This window comes from Mytilus californianus, unplaced genomic scaffold (genome assembly GCF_021869535.1).
Source record: "Mytilus californianus isolate M0D057914Y unplaced genomic scaffold, xbMytCali1.0.p SCAF_6, whole genome shotgun sequence".
Classification (NCBI taxonomy): domain Eukaryota; kingdom Metazoa; phylum Mollusca; class Bivalvia; order Mytilida; family Mytilidae; genus Mytilus; species Mytilus californianus.
Window position 1 is genome coordinate 3,558,513 of NW_026262712.1, and position 16,119 is coordinate 3,574,631.

The following is a 16,119-nucleotide window of genomic DNA, read 5'->3' on the forward strand; positions in this document are numbered from 1 at the left end:
GCCATGTGAGTATGATTAACATTTCACACTTCGACACCTCCAGCGTAAAAGCGCCGTGTAAGTATTATTATGATGCTGGTCCCATTTTGAGCCTCCTCATTGGGTTTTTGATTTCGTGATGACTTGGCCATTTGTATAGTGATTATTTGATTACCAGACCAAATATTTCATGATTATATGATAATCTAGGACTGTATTTTTGATTATATAATTAATGATTATGTGGTTATATTGGCAAAAAAAATGTGATTATGTGATTACTTGGACATACCCATGCACAGGAGCCTCATTTTTCGAAATGTTTGGAAATTGAATGTGAAGTTTACAAATGCAATATTATAAATATTTGAAAGCTCGAAATGAATTGAAGGGTATGAATCGAATACATAGGCATGAAGAGTAACTCTTCGTTCAATTTTTCTTTGAATGGACAAGCACCTTAAATAAGTAAAGCATCTCCTTTTCTGGACACTTCACAACAATTATATTTCTATTGGTGATAGAACATGGATTTTTGAATTGTGTAATATCCCCAATTCTGGAATGCTTATTTTGCTAAACATAACTCATCGATTGGGTGCAAACCATGCAAACAATTTAAGCATAGTACATGTGCTACTGAGTTAGTTTCTATAACAGGGTGATTGCTGGTGATTTTTTATTGATATATTTAACGATTCGTGTTCACTGATATTCGTCAGATAGATTTTTCAGCTAAAAAAACTTAAAGAATTGATGGAGATACAACACCATAAAACTCTTTTTCCCCGAACCTCCGGTGTCCAACTAGATGAATAAGCTATAACTATAATTCAGTGAGAGAACAGTATAATTCTGGTAAAAATAGACACGTAGAATGAGAACATCTTGTAGTGTGCCTGGTATACATGGTATAGTTGTATATGGAGTGAGCCATTGCACTTACCGGATATCAAACACCATTGTTATCAAAAGTGTACATATAACACTATTACTCAGTATTAGTCTCACACGACGAAATGCAATGGTTCTAATGTTATTTAAATCATGGAGATACATGGTAGTAGATTTTGACTGATCTGAGTCTGATTGTAATACTGGTAATGTGACCACGTTTTGCTTACGAGGGATCGTTTCTAGCAAAGCGTGGTTACATGATGTATATTGTAATACTGGTCATGTGACCAAGCTTTAATTGCTTACGAGGGATCATTTCTAGCAAAGCGTGGTCACATGATCAGCATTTTAATACTGGTCATGTGACCACGCTTTGCTTACGAGGGATCATTTCTAGCAAAGCGTGGTCACATGATCTGTATTGTAATACTGGTCATGTGACCACGCTTTAATTGCTTACGAGGGATCATTTCTAGCAAAGCGTGGACACAGGATCTGTATTGTAATACTGGTCATGTGACCACGCTTTAATTGCTTACGAGGGATCATTTCTAGCAAAGCGTGGCCACATGATCTGTATTGTAATACTGGTCATGTGACCACGCTTTAATTGCTTACGAGGGTTCATTTCTAGCAAAGCGTGGACACAGGATCTGTATTGTAATACTGGTCATGTGACCACGCTTTAATTGCTTACGAGGGTTCATTTCTAGCAAAGCGTGGACACAGGATCTGTATTGTAATACTGGTCATGTGACCACGCTTTAATTGCTTACGAGGGATCATTTCTAGTAAAGCGTGGTCACATGATCTGTATTGTAATACTGGTCATGTGACCACGCTTTGCTTACGAGGGATCATTTTAGCAAAGATTGGATACAGGATCTGTATTGTTATCAAGATAAAAAGAACAAGTTGCTTTCTTTAAGAAAAAAGAAATGCAATCGTGGACGGGTACTAAATGCCTGTTTGGCATGAACGATCAGATAATTGATATATACATAAAGAAGCATGAGTTTACCTCATTTTGTTTAAATAAAATGTAGAAAAATTGACATTGATTCTATGACAGGCAGAAAGAAGCAGGACTAACAGTGCCAATTCAGTATAGCTCATGTCCAGTTATCAATATAAAGATCCTGTTTTTGCAATCGCATGTTCGTTTTATACGGATATTGATTTTAATAATTTTTTACTAAGTTGTCGCCAAAAACGCTCTAGACCTCTGTTAGCTAGACCCTCTATATTTTTTTATTAGTTTTTATTGGCTTTGAACTATTTGTCAGTAACTGCGAGTACTCTCAGATCTGTACTTAGTGTCTTTTTGTTGTTGGGAAGTACAAGTACCCGTCCACGTCCACTCTGTGTTTTTGTTAGAAGTATTATATGTTTATCCATCTGATGAGTTAAGCTTTGTTTAACTGATTTTTATAGTTTGTTCTTATGTTGTACTATTACACCATTGTCCAAGGTTAGGGGAGAGTTGGGCGGCCGCTAACATGTTTAACCCCGCCATATTCTGTATGTGCCTGTCCCAATTCAGGAGCCTGTAATTCAGTGGTTGTTGTTTGTTGCTGCATGTGTTACATATTAATGTTTCGTTCATTATTTTGTAAATAAATTAGGCCGTTAGTTTTCTCGTTTGAATTGTTTTGTCATTTTGGGGCCTGTTATAACTGACTATGCGGTATGGGCTTTGTGCATTGTTGAAGGCCATACGGTGACCTATAGTTGTTAATCTGTGTCATTTGGTCTCTTGTGGAGAGTGGCTCATTGGCAATCATACCACATTTTTATATGAACTCCTTGAAAACAAATTAACGAAATTCCGTGAAACTTGCGCTGTTTCTTCTTTAGCTGGGACATGCATGAAGTTGTGCACCAGCTAACTTTTATTCTGATTTTATTTTGAGGGGGAGGTTGGTTTTGTCACATACCGAAAACAAAAGATTTGACTTTGCCATTTATGACTTTATGTTTTGGAGAGGTAGTCGACATACGTTGCATGTTAACCATAAACTTTAAATAGATTTATAGAGAATTATCGCCTCAACTCCACAGAAAATCACTCAGTGTCTGTAAATCTTTTCATATCTTTAGAATTATTTAAAGGATTAAAACGCATATTCATTTATGAACTGTGTCGATGTGACGTGTGTGTATTGAACACACTTTAAAGACGCCTTTACGTTTCGTTGTAGTTTCCAGGGTTAACTTGTATTTTTAGATAAGATTACGTATGTTTTCTTTAAATAGAAAAAAGAAGGAAGAAGTGGTATGTTTGCCAATGAGACAATTATCCACTAGATACAAAGTAACGTTAACAGCTATATGTCACCGTACGGCCTTCGACAATGAGCAAAACCCATACCGCATATATATATATAGTATTCTGTAAAAGGTCCCGAAATGACAATGTAAAACAGTTCATACGAGAAAAAATGTAGAGTGTTATGTAGTATAAATAAAATTCATTATCTTATCGCTGACTGTATCTATCATCATTCAGTCTCTATAAATGACATTTGTTATTTTATTTCTAATGTTATAATTAGTATTTCACCACTGGTATTGCATATGCATAATAATTTTTCCTGATACGACATCACAAACCTGAAGCCCAAACATTTAAATTTCTTTCAAAATTGCCAACGTACAGCTAAAAATATTTTTATAACTTAAATGTATATTAAAAAATAAAATGTCGTTGTAGCATCTTATATCTGCATTTTACACACCTCAACGATTCTTAAAGGGTCAGTTTGTTTTTCTTTAATCTATTTTATTTTTATTTGTTTTCCCAATATTTTACCAGTTAAATAATATGTGATTATAATAATTCCTTTTTTGTTATTTTAATTAAAATAGGAACAATTTTAGAAAACCTTGATTGTTCCCATCTTTCCTGGATGTAGTATTTCAATTGCTGCTTAAACGAACTTTACTCTTTGTACGCTAAAGGGCTCAGTTTGAAAAATACAATAAAATGCTCCGCTGGGCGCAGCTTGATACGACCGCAGAGGTCGAACCCTGAACAGTTGGGGCAAGTATGGACACAACATTCAAGCTTGGTACAGCTCTGAATTTGGATTGTGATTAAATATTTGACACAGCATAGGTTTCTGACACAGAATGAATGTGGTCTAAGAACTTAATTTTTTTTAATTAACCTATTATGGTCCAATATCCAAAATCTAAATACGTGGTTAGATTCAGCATATCAAAGAATCCAAAGAATTCAACTTTTGATGAAATCAAACAAAGTTTAATTTTGGACCCTTTGACCTCAATGTGGACCAATTTGATAACGGGGCCCAAAAATCAAAATACATGCTTAGATTCAGCATATCAAAGAACCCCATATATTCATTTTTTGTTGAAATCAAACAAAATTTAATTTTGGACTCCAACTTGGACCAACTTGAAAACTGGGCCCATAATAAAAAATCTAAACACATGTTTAGATTCAGCATATCAAAGAATCCCAAGATTTCAATTTTTGTTAAAATCAAATTTAGTTTAATTTTGGACCCTTTGGACCTTAATGTAGACCAATTTAAAAAACGGGACCCAAAATTAAAAATCTAAAGACACGGTTAGATTTGGCATATCAAAGAACCCCAATAATTCAATTTTTGATGAAATCAAACAAAGTTTAATTTTGGACCCTTTGGAGCTTAATGTAGACCAATTTAAAAAACGGGACCCAAAATAAAAAATATAAATACATGGTTAGATTCAGCATATCAAAGAACCCCATATATTCAATTTTTGTTGAAATCAAACAAAGTTTAATTTTGGACCCCAATTTGGACCAACTTGAAAACTGGCCCAAAATCAAAAATCTAAAAACATGTTTAGATTCAGCATATCAAAGAACCCCATATATTCATTTTTTGTTAAAATCAAACTAAGTTTAATTTTGAACCCTTTGGACCTTAATGTAGACCAATTTGAAAACTGGACCCAAAATTAAAAATCTAAATACACTGTCAGATTCGGCATAACAAATAAATAAATGGTCAAAGATTTTACAAATCTAATGCGTCATACTGTGCAATTAAAGATTACTTCTTGAAATTTTTCAATATTTGAAATTTGAAAAAAAAAAAAATTGAAGAATAATTCTTTTTAATTTCTGAAATCTGAAATGAGAAAAAATTCCCCCCACAATTTCTTTTTACCCCCCCCCCCCCTTTTCCCCCAAAAAATTCTTTCCCTCAAGATATGGTCATAATCTCAATTCAAATTACCAATGGAATTTGCAACCATAATTACCCATTTAAATTTACCATAGTGCTAACTTAATCTATTCTATAATAGAATTTAAAATATGGTGTCAAATCTTTCATATGGATTTTTTTGTAAAAAAAAAAAGATGCGACATTTGCAGATATTTTTACTGGTCTTCCTTTATAAATATGCATTTCTTTAAACATGATTTAAAAGCAGTGTAAGGGAAGTAATCAAAACGTTGTATTTGGATTACCTCCCTTACACTGTTTTAAATTGTCTCAATTGTTCATTAACCATTACTTTATACATAATTTAAAAGCAGTGTAAGGAGGTAATTCAAATGATGTATTTGATTTATCTCTCTTACACTGCTTTAAATTATGTTTTGTACTAAAGTATTTGTCCATTAACCAGGACAACCTTGTTTTTCCCCCTTTTTTGCCCCTAATTCCTAAACGGTTTGAGCCATAACCCCCAAAGCAAATCCAAACCATCCCTTTGTGGTATGGAAACTTGTGGTATAATTTCAGAGAGATCCATACACCGTTCCACAAGTTATTGTCTGGAAACTAGAAAATGCTTATTTTTGGCCCCTTTTAGACCCCTTTTTCCTTAACTGTTGGTACCATAACCCCCAAAATCAATCCCAACCTTTCTTTTGTGGTATTTAACCTTATGGTAAAATTTCATAGAGATCCATTCACTTAAACTAAAGTTATAGTGCGAAAACCAATGTGTCTTCGGACGATGACCACGACGCCGGACGACGATGACGACGACGACGACGACGCCAACGTCATACCAATATACGAATAAAAACGCCCTATCGTTTGACGGTCACTTTTTTCACTTAAAATCTACTTGATCTCCAATTGGAACACAGTTTGTGTTTAGGAAACCTTAACCTAATATATTTAATCAGCTATGTAGGATATCAATCGGTCGCGATTAACACTTCAACTAAGTTATTTCTATAGCAACTATTGGATGCTGATACATATTCATAATGTCTTATGCACAATAAACCAACTTTGGTGATTACTATTTCATTATTTATGCATAGCATTGGGCACATATAGATATATATGAACTTAAAATTGAGAATGGAAATGGGGAATGTGTCAAAGAGACAACAACCCGACCAAAGATCAGAAAACAGCCTAACATATGGACATATGTATATATAATAAAATACAACAATATTGAATAACATTTTAAAGATAATTGTTCAATTCATTCAACGATATATTCTGTAATGGCCACAAAGGTCCATTAACGTGGACTTTGGTCACCTATTGGTCGACCAGTGGGTGCTCTTTGGTAGCGGGATAATTTGTGCTCTGACACCAACTGAATCTGCATGGGCAGGTACTTGACTTCGTCGCAATGAATATTAAATTATCATAAAATATCTACTTAAAAAAATAATATAATTATACTGTCAATATATCCGATTCCCAGAATAAACCATAGAAATGAATATTAAATATTCTTTATAAATTGTTCAGCATCAATAATAAACGTAACATTAAGGTTATTTTCATAGTTCTTATGGTAAATTAAACTGTTCTTCAAAAGTAGGAACGAATCAAGTTGACCAAGCAACGTCTTGGGACGAATTGGTTTGTACGAATCGGAGTTGGAAGTTGGAACTAGCGTCATTCTTCCTTTTTTTTGTCTTATTAGTTTTATTCTTTATGTTTTGTCCTTTGTTCTGCACTTTTGTCCATCATTCTCTATGCTATTAAAGATCATTAAACCCACCAAGACCTCATCTCACGTACATCCAAGGACGAGATTTCCTAGGTACGAATGTAACGGTTACCTCCTTATAACCGGAAGTCGACTTACATCTTCCTTTTATTTCAGGACACGAACACAAGAAGAGGTGCGAAATATATCCATAAGCAATCGCGAACATCTGAACGCGATGATTTACATAGCCAGTTTTATTTAATAAAGTAAATGATTTACATTAACTAGGGCAATTGATTTTATATGCGAAGTGGTTTATAAGGCGATAAAATTATAAAATAAAAATGTATACTTTCTTGACTATTATCCACAGGGGTTTGTTACAATTTGCCGGGTGTACTATCCATACTTGCCCGTTTTTTTCAGGGTTAGTATGGATAGTAAACCCGGCAAATTGTAACAAACCCCTGTGGCTATCCGTAAGAAAAAAAATCCTCGCCTAACCGGACCAATTAAACTTACTAAATATATGTGCAGCTATTCCACCATCTTCTCCCTTTTCATTCCCTGTCATCAATACAAAGTTTTAAGACGTAATCGATGCGTGTCCTTGACATGTTCATAATTTGATGAAAAAATTATGCATACCACTGTCTGAGGGTACCTTCATGACGAATATTAACGGTAAAAAAAACTGCAAAGTGCAATATATCAACGGTAAATTATATTTGTGCATGACGATATGTACTTTCTTTAGGACGATAACATGTTCCCACACCTCGGGACTCGTATAACACAAACCCAAGCTAGAAATCCTATCTAACCACCTTGGTTTCTCTTAGTTAGGAGCCAAATGTAAGAGTGCAGGATTTTCATGGCAAAGTCACTGTCTCCTCCAGGACTTCTGTGGCACGGAGCAGCGCTTTTGCCAACTGACCTTTGATAGCACAGTCGATTGGGGCGCTGCATTGTAGCATATGGGTCCTAGGTTCAAATCAAGCTCTTCAGTTATACTATAAAATATGGAGGTATGGCCGTGGTGTCTCAAAAGCCTGACAATTCATGATACATTTAAGAATATTTTGACAAATCATGGTGAAATGATAACTAATTTGATGCTAACGGTAGCCTAAATGACTAATTGACAGCAAAGGCAGTTCCTGCCTTCCTAACTGTCATTGTAAAGATATTATAATCAGTTGCTGGTACTGCCATTTAAAATATTAAGCATCATATAATCTCTAAAATGAGTCATGGCACTGTTAAATTCTGTCCATTTTCCCCGTTTGTTTGTATTTACATATATATATTGCAGACTCAAGATGGGAGCCTACAAGTACATGCAGGAAATCTACAGGAAGAAGCAGAGTGATGTCATGAGATTTTTGCTTCGTATAAGATGCTGGCAATACCGTCAGCTGTCCTCAATCCACCGTGCTCCAAGGCCAACTCGTCCAGACAAGGCACGTCGTCTTGGATACAGAGCTAAACAAGGTTTATAAATGTGTTAAAATAGACTTAAATAATAATAAATTCTTTGTCTAAAGAGGGTAAACACAGTTAGTAGTCACAAGTCTTCCCTGAGCCCCTCGAATACAAATTTTAATGCAATCAAAAACAGATATAATTTACAAGTAATTCATTGTATTATGTAGACTTCATTGATTAGAGAGCAACCATTTAAGGTTCATCATAAGACATAACAAACGGAGTAAAATGGCTGTATTTAAACCTCAAAAGCTACTTGAGTACAGACTTGCCTGTCCAGTTGCAAAAGATTTAAGGCCTGGCATCCACTAGATATATAAAAGTTAAATGCATTTTGTGTTTTATAAAGATAAAATCTTTTTTTGGAATTTGATGTGCAGTAGTTTTTGAGGTGTAAATACAGCCATTTTTGTCCGTTTGTTATGATAAACCTTAACTTCAAGGGGGTTATGGTTTTTGTTCAACGTGAACAATTTTATTTAGTTTTTCAATCAAAATAATTTGTTCAAAACTAAACACCATAAGGTATGGGGAAAATCTGGATTCAGAATATATTTTTTTCATCAATTTGGGAACCAATATTTTTTTTAGGAAAAACCATAAAAATGAAAATTTTTAATAGTCTGAATCAATATTAACTAGTCTTGGGCATCGGTGCAGACTAGTGAAATGGCAAAAATATGTAAATCTTTACTATTTGACTTGGACTCTATATATTGTGTGCACTGGAAACAAAGTTGACTGTATTTTGTTAATCTTCACTGACACAAGTCATGGATGTGCTGTTTGAAATTTACTCATGATGTTCTTAAAATTAACCTATTTATTGACATTGTAATCAAATTGTGTCATTCAAGCTTGGTTTATATTTACATTTCCTGAAAGTTTTTCCTGTCTAGTTTCACAGATTTGAATGCGAATAGTCTGAAAGTATAATATTTGGTTTTCAATTGTAGGGTATGTTATATACAGAGTTCGTGTCCGCAGAGGAGGTCGTAAACGTCCAGTACCCAAAGGATGTACATATGGTAAACCCAAAACTCATGGAATCAATCAACTGAAGTTCCAAAGATCACACAGGTCTATTGCTGAGGTGTGTATAAAAAAGAATAACAACTGTCTTAATCCTGACTTGGCAGGGTTTTATAGCTAGTTAAATCTCTCACTTGTATGACCAGTCAGGGGACTTATTGAAATAAGTGATTTTTAAATCACTTATTTAAGTAGCAAATTCGAAGTTTTGTCACAAATTGTGATTTTGTAGTTTTATCAAAATTTTAAACACATAGCTTTAGATAATATCTTTTCAGTAGTAAAATTGACAAAAATGAACTTTTTGCCTCTTTTAGGCATCAAGGTTTGTGCCTTTGATGCAATCATTTAGCTGCAAATTCTATTTTACTTGAAAAAATGCTATAAAAATGGCTTTACATAATGAACTGATACTTTCTCAACAGATTTTTCCTGTAAAATTCAAGGTTTCATCTTATAGATTATGTAATAAAATTCTACTGTTCGCGATCAAAATTTCAATGTTCGGGGGTGTTGAAATTAGTGGGGGTTATTAAAATAATGATACTTAAAGAAGTGATTTTTTGGAAGGAAATTGAGGTATGATACTTGGAAAAAGTGATATTTATGTCATTATCCTAGATTTAGTACAAGGTCATCACCTGACATGACCCGGTCATCCTATCAACACAGATGTTGGTTCTGATAATTTTAGCAACATAATTAGTTCCTGGATCATTAGTATTCTATATTTAAAGCTACAATAAAATTAAATCACATAGTCTAGTGATTAATTTGTACTACTTAAATAGGTGATTATTAAAGAAAGACAACTCTTACTTCCAACCTTTATGTACATAATGTTACTTGAATCAGTGATTTAGAAAATCACTCATTTAAGTAAGTCCCCTGACTGATGACAGTCACAAAGAATTCCATTCTATTGACAGCAATGTGTGAGCTAAACACCATGCTATATATGTATTTTAACAGGAAGTTGATATTGGGCAATTAGATTTCAAGTTGCCAAATAGTTGGCCAGTAATAAAGAGAAGTACAATATGAGGGATTGCTTAAAAAAAAAATTCTGTTCAAGTTACTTCTACGTCATCTGGTTTCTGTAGAAGGGTTGTCACAATGGACTTCATAAACCTCTATTGGTAGGTCAATGATATTTTGTATGCAGTTCGTTTAGCTTTTGAAAAACTAATTTCCATAAAGATTATATAGCCACTCCCCTTCTAATTAACAATCTTCTCTTTGACACATTCTCCTTTTTTAATTGCTCGTCTTGCATATTTTACATGTTAAAGTTATGAAGTAATTTTTTGTGCATTTTACTATATAAATTACGTTCACGTGAAACTTCTCTACATGTAGATCTGTGTAAACAGTTAAATTCCAGTTTGTTCTTATGTTCTGCTGTTAAAACACTCCCAGGTTAAGGCTGTTGGAGCTTTCTAAAACATTTATAACCCTACAACAAGTCTGGACCCTGTCATTCAGTGTTTGTCAATGGTTGCTGTTTGTCATATTTGGTTTATTAGTCCCCTATTGAAGAAGTCGAATGGGACTTCAGGTTTGCAAATTGATTTGAACTTAGAAAATTCACTGAATCAATCAGTTTCTTTTTTTTGTTGTTCATGCTTGAAGTTATTGAATTGATGATTTGTATATAGTTTTATCATGACAAGTTACAGATCAAGTTTAAATTTTGGTCCGATCTATTGATTTTGTGCAGAATTATGGTCCTAAAAAATTCACTCAATCATTTTCCACTTTTTTTTCGTCATGCTTGAAGACGTTAACTGATATTTGTTATACAGTTTACACCATGACGAAGTTATAGATCAAATAAGCATTTTGTTCCAGTACAATGAATTTTTAACAGGTAGGGGACTATGTATGGCCAGGCAATACTCACAGTATGCCGTTTTGTTTGAATTGCTTCACATTTTGTCTGGTCAGGACTTGCATATTGGACAATTGTTAATGGTTTTTTAAACTGTTAATGGCTGTACTGTGACCTGCAGTTGCTTTCACAGTATATCCTCTTTTGGAAAACATGGAATGGTCTCATTTGCAATCATACCACAACTCTTTCAATCAACCCAACAAGTTTGATAGTTATTTTGGTAAACATTAATTATCTCTAAAGGTATACATTTAAAACTTTAAAATTTTATTTTTAGGAACGTGTTGGTCGTAAATGTGGAGCCCTCCGAGTATTGAGTTCTTACTGGGTGGCTCAAGATTCTTCCTACAAATATTATGAGATCATTTTGGTAGATCCGTTCCACAAGACCATCAGGAGAGATGCCAAGATTAACTGGCTTTGCAATCCTGTTCACAAACACAGAGAATTGAGAGGACTTACTTCAGCAGGAAAATCATCCCGTGGACTTGGAAAGGGACATTGCTTTACCAAAACAATTGGTGGATCCCGTCGTGCTGCTTGGAAACGCAACACTACTGTCAGTCTACGAAGGAAACGTTAAACTTTCCTTCAATATTTTTTTTTTTTCATTTTTTTTTCTGCCTTTGGCGATTTCTTGTTTCTGACAGTGATTGCTGAGGCTTGGATCACAAAATGACTCAATAAAAAAGGGAGTCTTGTTGTAACTTTTTGTTTATCTTTTTTTAAATAGATCAGAAATGTAGTCTCAACAAGTTATCTGTCAGTAGTCTTGTGTTGTATGGTATAATAGCTGTTTTCTTCATAGACTAACCTTGATGGTCACATGGTAACATGCTAGCTTCTATTAAACAGGTTCAATCCCCTGTCAGGTCAAACCAAAGACTTATAAATAGGTATGTGTTGCTTCTCTGCCTATCACAGGTACATTGGATTTAAGAGATAAGAGCAAAGATGGATGGTCTATTTATAGTTTGTGAGCAATATAAATCCATCTCTGAATACTACAAAGGGATGGTTAGGATTGACTTTGGGGGGTTATGGCGCAAACCAATTAGTAATTAGGGGCAAAAAAAGGGGAAAAACAACGGTTTTTCTGGTAAAAGGACAATTGAGACCATCTAAAAGCAGTGTAAGGGAGGTAATCCAAATCAGTTTGATTACCTCCCTTACACTGCTTGTAAATTATGTATTAAGAAATGATGATTTCTTGAGGTGATTAGCTGTCAATTTATTTTTAGCAGTTACTATTAATTAATATTAATTTAAGCCATGACTATGTATGTCATTTTATATTTTAAAACTTGTATGATGTATTTAAATGGGTAGTTATGGTTGCAAACTCCATTAGAAATTTGAATTGAGATACTGACCATATCTTGAGGGAAAGATTTTTTTTTGGGGAATAAGGGAAAGGGGGACAATTTTTCTCATTTCAGATTCAGAAATTATATTTTTTTTTGGGGTTAATATTCAAAAGCATAGTGTATTGCACAAAAGCAAAAAACCGGGGTAAAATTTTTTTTTTTTGGGGGGGGGGGTCAATTCGCAACAGCATAGTGTATTGCACAAAAGCAAAAAATTGAATATAAATTCAAATCATATAACCAATTTGAAGTTCTTTGACTACAGTTATTCTGTGTCAGAAACCTATTATATGTATGGGGGGGGGGGGGGGGAATGTACCCTCCACCCCTTTTCTAAATACCGTTTTGTTTAAAAATTGTGGTAAATATTCTGTGATATTTTCACTTATATAATGTGTTCTTATTCTTTTTCATCTGATATTACAATGAAAGTAGTTTATAAGTTTTGACCCTTTACTAAAAAAATATTTATAAAAAGGGGTAGTCCATCCCCCCAAATGCCTGTGTTCTAGTCCATTCACCAAGCAAAACTTCTAAAATTTATTGTTTCAGCTCGTAAGAAGTTGCTTATCTATAACTTTCTTGTATATAAACATGTCAAGGTGAGGATCACTTTTATGCAATGAGTAAACAGTAAAATAACTTTAACAGCTGTATACATGTTAAATCCTCAAATAACCATTACATAACTTGGTGTACATATATATACACATCTAAAAACCTCAACCAATACATAACCTGATATAGACTAGTCCAAATAATTATTTTGCCTAGGTATAGACATACTTGTAACCGGTCAAAGAATGCACACGCTGAAATTTCTCACCCTTTACTACCATTGACTATGTTGATGGCCCTAAATATAAAGTTTTACTACAAGTACTTGAAAATGAGGTTACGGTCAGATAAACCATGCCAGTAATATATGTACACCTTACAATCATTCCATACATTGAATATAGATAACCTACTGCTTCTAGTATATCAGAAACTGACCAAACCATGAAAACTTTATAATGACCCATGAATATGAGGGCAAGGTCGGATGAACACTGCCAGACAGACGGGTACACTTGACAATCATTCCAAAGATTAAATATAGTATCTAGGCAACATTAACCACGAAAACTTGTATACCAATGAACTATGAAAATGAGGTCAAGGTCAAATGATACCTCCAAGACGGACATAAACATTAATCATTCCATACACCAAAATTGACCTATAATTGCTTATAGTTTAAGAAAACCCCAAAACACAAAAACTCGTCAGCTGAGACCGAAGACATTTTTGTTCGCATGAATAACGAGTATAAATGCACGAAATCTCTATGAAATTTTAGCACAAGGTTCCATAACGCTAAAGGATGGATGGTTTTGATTGTTTTGTTTTTTGTTGTTGTTTTTTTTTTTTTGGGGGGGGGTGGGGGGTATTGTCCTAGAGGTTTTGTATTTGTGGGCGCAAAAAAGGTCAGTTTTACATGTTCAGAGAAAATAATTTGGTTTGCACAAGGATTTGTATTTCTATATCCTTGGTTTGCAGACGACAATAATCAATAATTTTAGTAAAAGTGTATGGATCTGAATGAGATTTTAGCACAATGTTCCATACAACAATATGAGGATTAGGATTGATTATCGGGGTTATTGTCAAAGCTGTTTTGTAATTACCGGTAGGGGCCAGAAAGGGGCCAAAACAATTATTTGTCTGGTTTAGAGACTATGACTTGGGTATTAGTGTATGGTTCTCTATCAAATTTTAGCACAAGGTTCCATACCACAATAGGAAGGTTTATAGTCATAGATAGATATAAGAAGATGTGGTATGAGTGCCAATGAGACAACTCTCCATCCAAGTCAAAATTTATAAAAGTAAACCATTATAGGTCAAAGTACGGTCTTCAACACTGAGCCTTGGCTCACACCGAACAGCAAGCTATAAAGGGCCCCAAAAATTACTAGTGTAAAACCATTCAAATGAGAAAACCAACGGTCTAATCTATATAAAAAAAAAAAAAAACGAGAAACGAGAAACACTTATGAACCACATCAACAAACGACAACTGGAGTTATAGTCATAGAGGCTGTTTAGCAATTCGGGCCTAAAAACAAGCATTTTTCCTGTTTCAGGATAACAAGGATTTGTATAGTAAGTCTTACTATACAAATCCTTGAGGACAATAATTTGTGTATAAGAGTATAGATTTCTATGAAATTTTACCACAAGGTTCCATACTTCAAAAGGAAAGTTGGGATTGATTTTTTGGGGGTCATGGCCCAAACAGTTTATTAATTAGGGGTCGAAAAGGGGTAAAAAACAACTGTTTTTCTGGTTTGCAGGCAAAAACGTTGAGTTAAAGTGTATGGATCTCTATCAAATTTTAGCACAAGGTTCCATACCACAATAGGAAGGCTGGGGTTTATTTTGGGGGTTATTATAGTAGCTGTTAAGGAATTAAGGGCAAAAAAGGGACTACCAAAAACAATTAAATAGTAACTTGAGCATAAGCGCATGGATCTCTATTAAATTTTAGCACAAGGTTCCATACCACAATAGGAAGGTTGGGATTTATTTTTGGGGTTTATTTTTGTAGATTTTTAGTAATAAGGGGCCAAAAAAAAGGGTAAAAACAAGCATTTTTCATGTATCAGGACAATAATTTGGGTATAAGAGTATAGATTCATATGAAACTTTACTACAAGGTTCCATATTTCAAAATGAAAGTTGGGATTGATTTTTTGGGGGGTCATGGCCCAAAATGTTTAATAATTAGGGGTTGAAAAGGGGTAAAAAACAACTGTTTTTCTGGTTTGCAGGCAATAACGTTGAGTTAAAGTGTATGGATCTCTATCAAATTTTAGCACAAGGTTCCATACCACAATAGGAAGGTTGGGGTTTATTTTGGGGGTTATTATAGTAGCTGTTTAGGAATTAAGGGCAAAAAAGGGACTACCAAAAACAATTAAATAATAACTTGAGCATAAGCGCATGGATCTCTATTAAATTTTAGCACAAGGTTCCATACCACAATAGGAAAGTTGGGCTTTATTTTTGGGGTTTATTTTTGTAGATTTTTAGTAATAAGGGACCAAAAAAGGGTAAAAAACAAGCATTTTTCATGTATCAGGACAATAATTTGGGTATAAGAGTATAGATTCCTATGAAACTTTACTACAAGGTTCCATACTTCAAAATGAAAGTTGGGATTGATTTTTTGGGGGGTCATGGCCCAAAATGTTTAATAATTAGGGATCGAAAAGGGGTAAAAAACAACTGTTTTTCTGGTTTGCAGGCAAAAACGTTGAGTTAAAGTGTATGGATCTCTATCAAATTTTAGCACAAGGTTCCATACCACAATAGGAAGGCTGGGGTTTATTTTGGGGGTTATTATAGTAGCTGTTAAGGAATTAAGGGCAAAAAAGGGACTACCAAAAACAATTAAATAGTAACTTGAGCATAAGCGCATGGATCTCTATTAAATTTTAGCACAAGGTTCCATACCACAATAGGAAGGTTGGGATTTATTTTTGG

General features: G+C 34.1%; 1 protein-coding gene across 2 annotated transcripts; it reads left to right on the forward strand.

Moving 5' to 3' along the window:
- Positions 1–6,954: 6,954 nt before the first annotated feature.
- On the forward strand, positions 6,955–11,928 carry LOC127706476 (60S ribosomal protein L15-like). Of its 2 annotated transcripts, none has more exons than XM_052211130.1 (4): positions 6,955–7,000; positions 8,123–8,301; positions 9,252–9,388; positions 11,499–11,928. In XM_052211130.1, the coding sequence occupies exons 2-4, from the start codon at positions 8,130–8,132 to the stop codon at positions 11,802–11,804; spliced, it is 615 nt and encodes a 204-aa protein (XP_052067090.1). In that variant the 5' UTR covers positions 6,955–7,000; positions 8,123–8,129; the 3' UTR covers positions 11,805–11,928. The 2 variants fall into 2 exon arrangements, with proteins under 2 accessions (XP_052067090.1, XP_052067089.1); XM_052211129.1 differs by having other exon boundaries at positions 6,981–7,073.
- Positions 11,929–16,119: the final 4,191 nt, after the last annotated feature.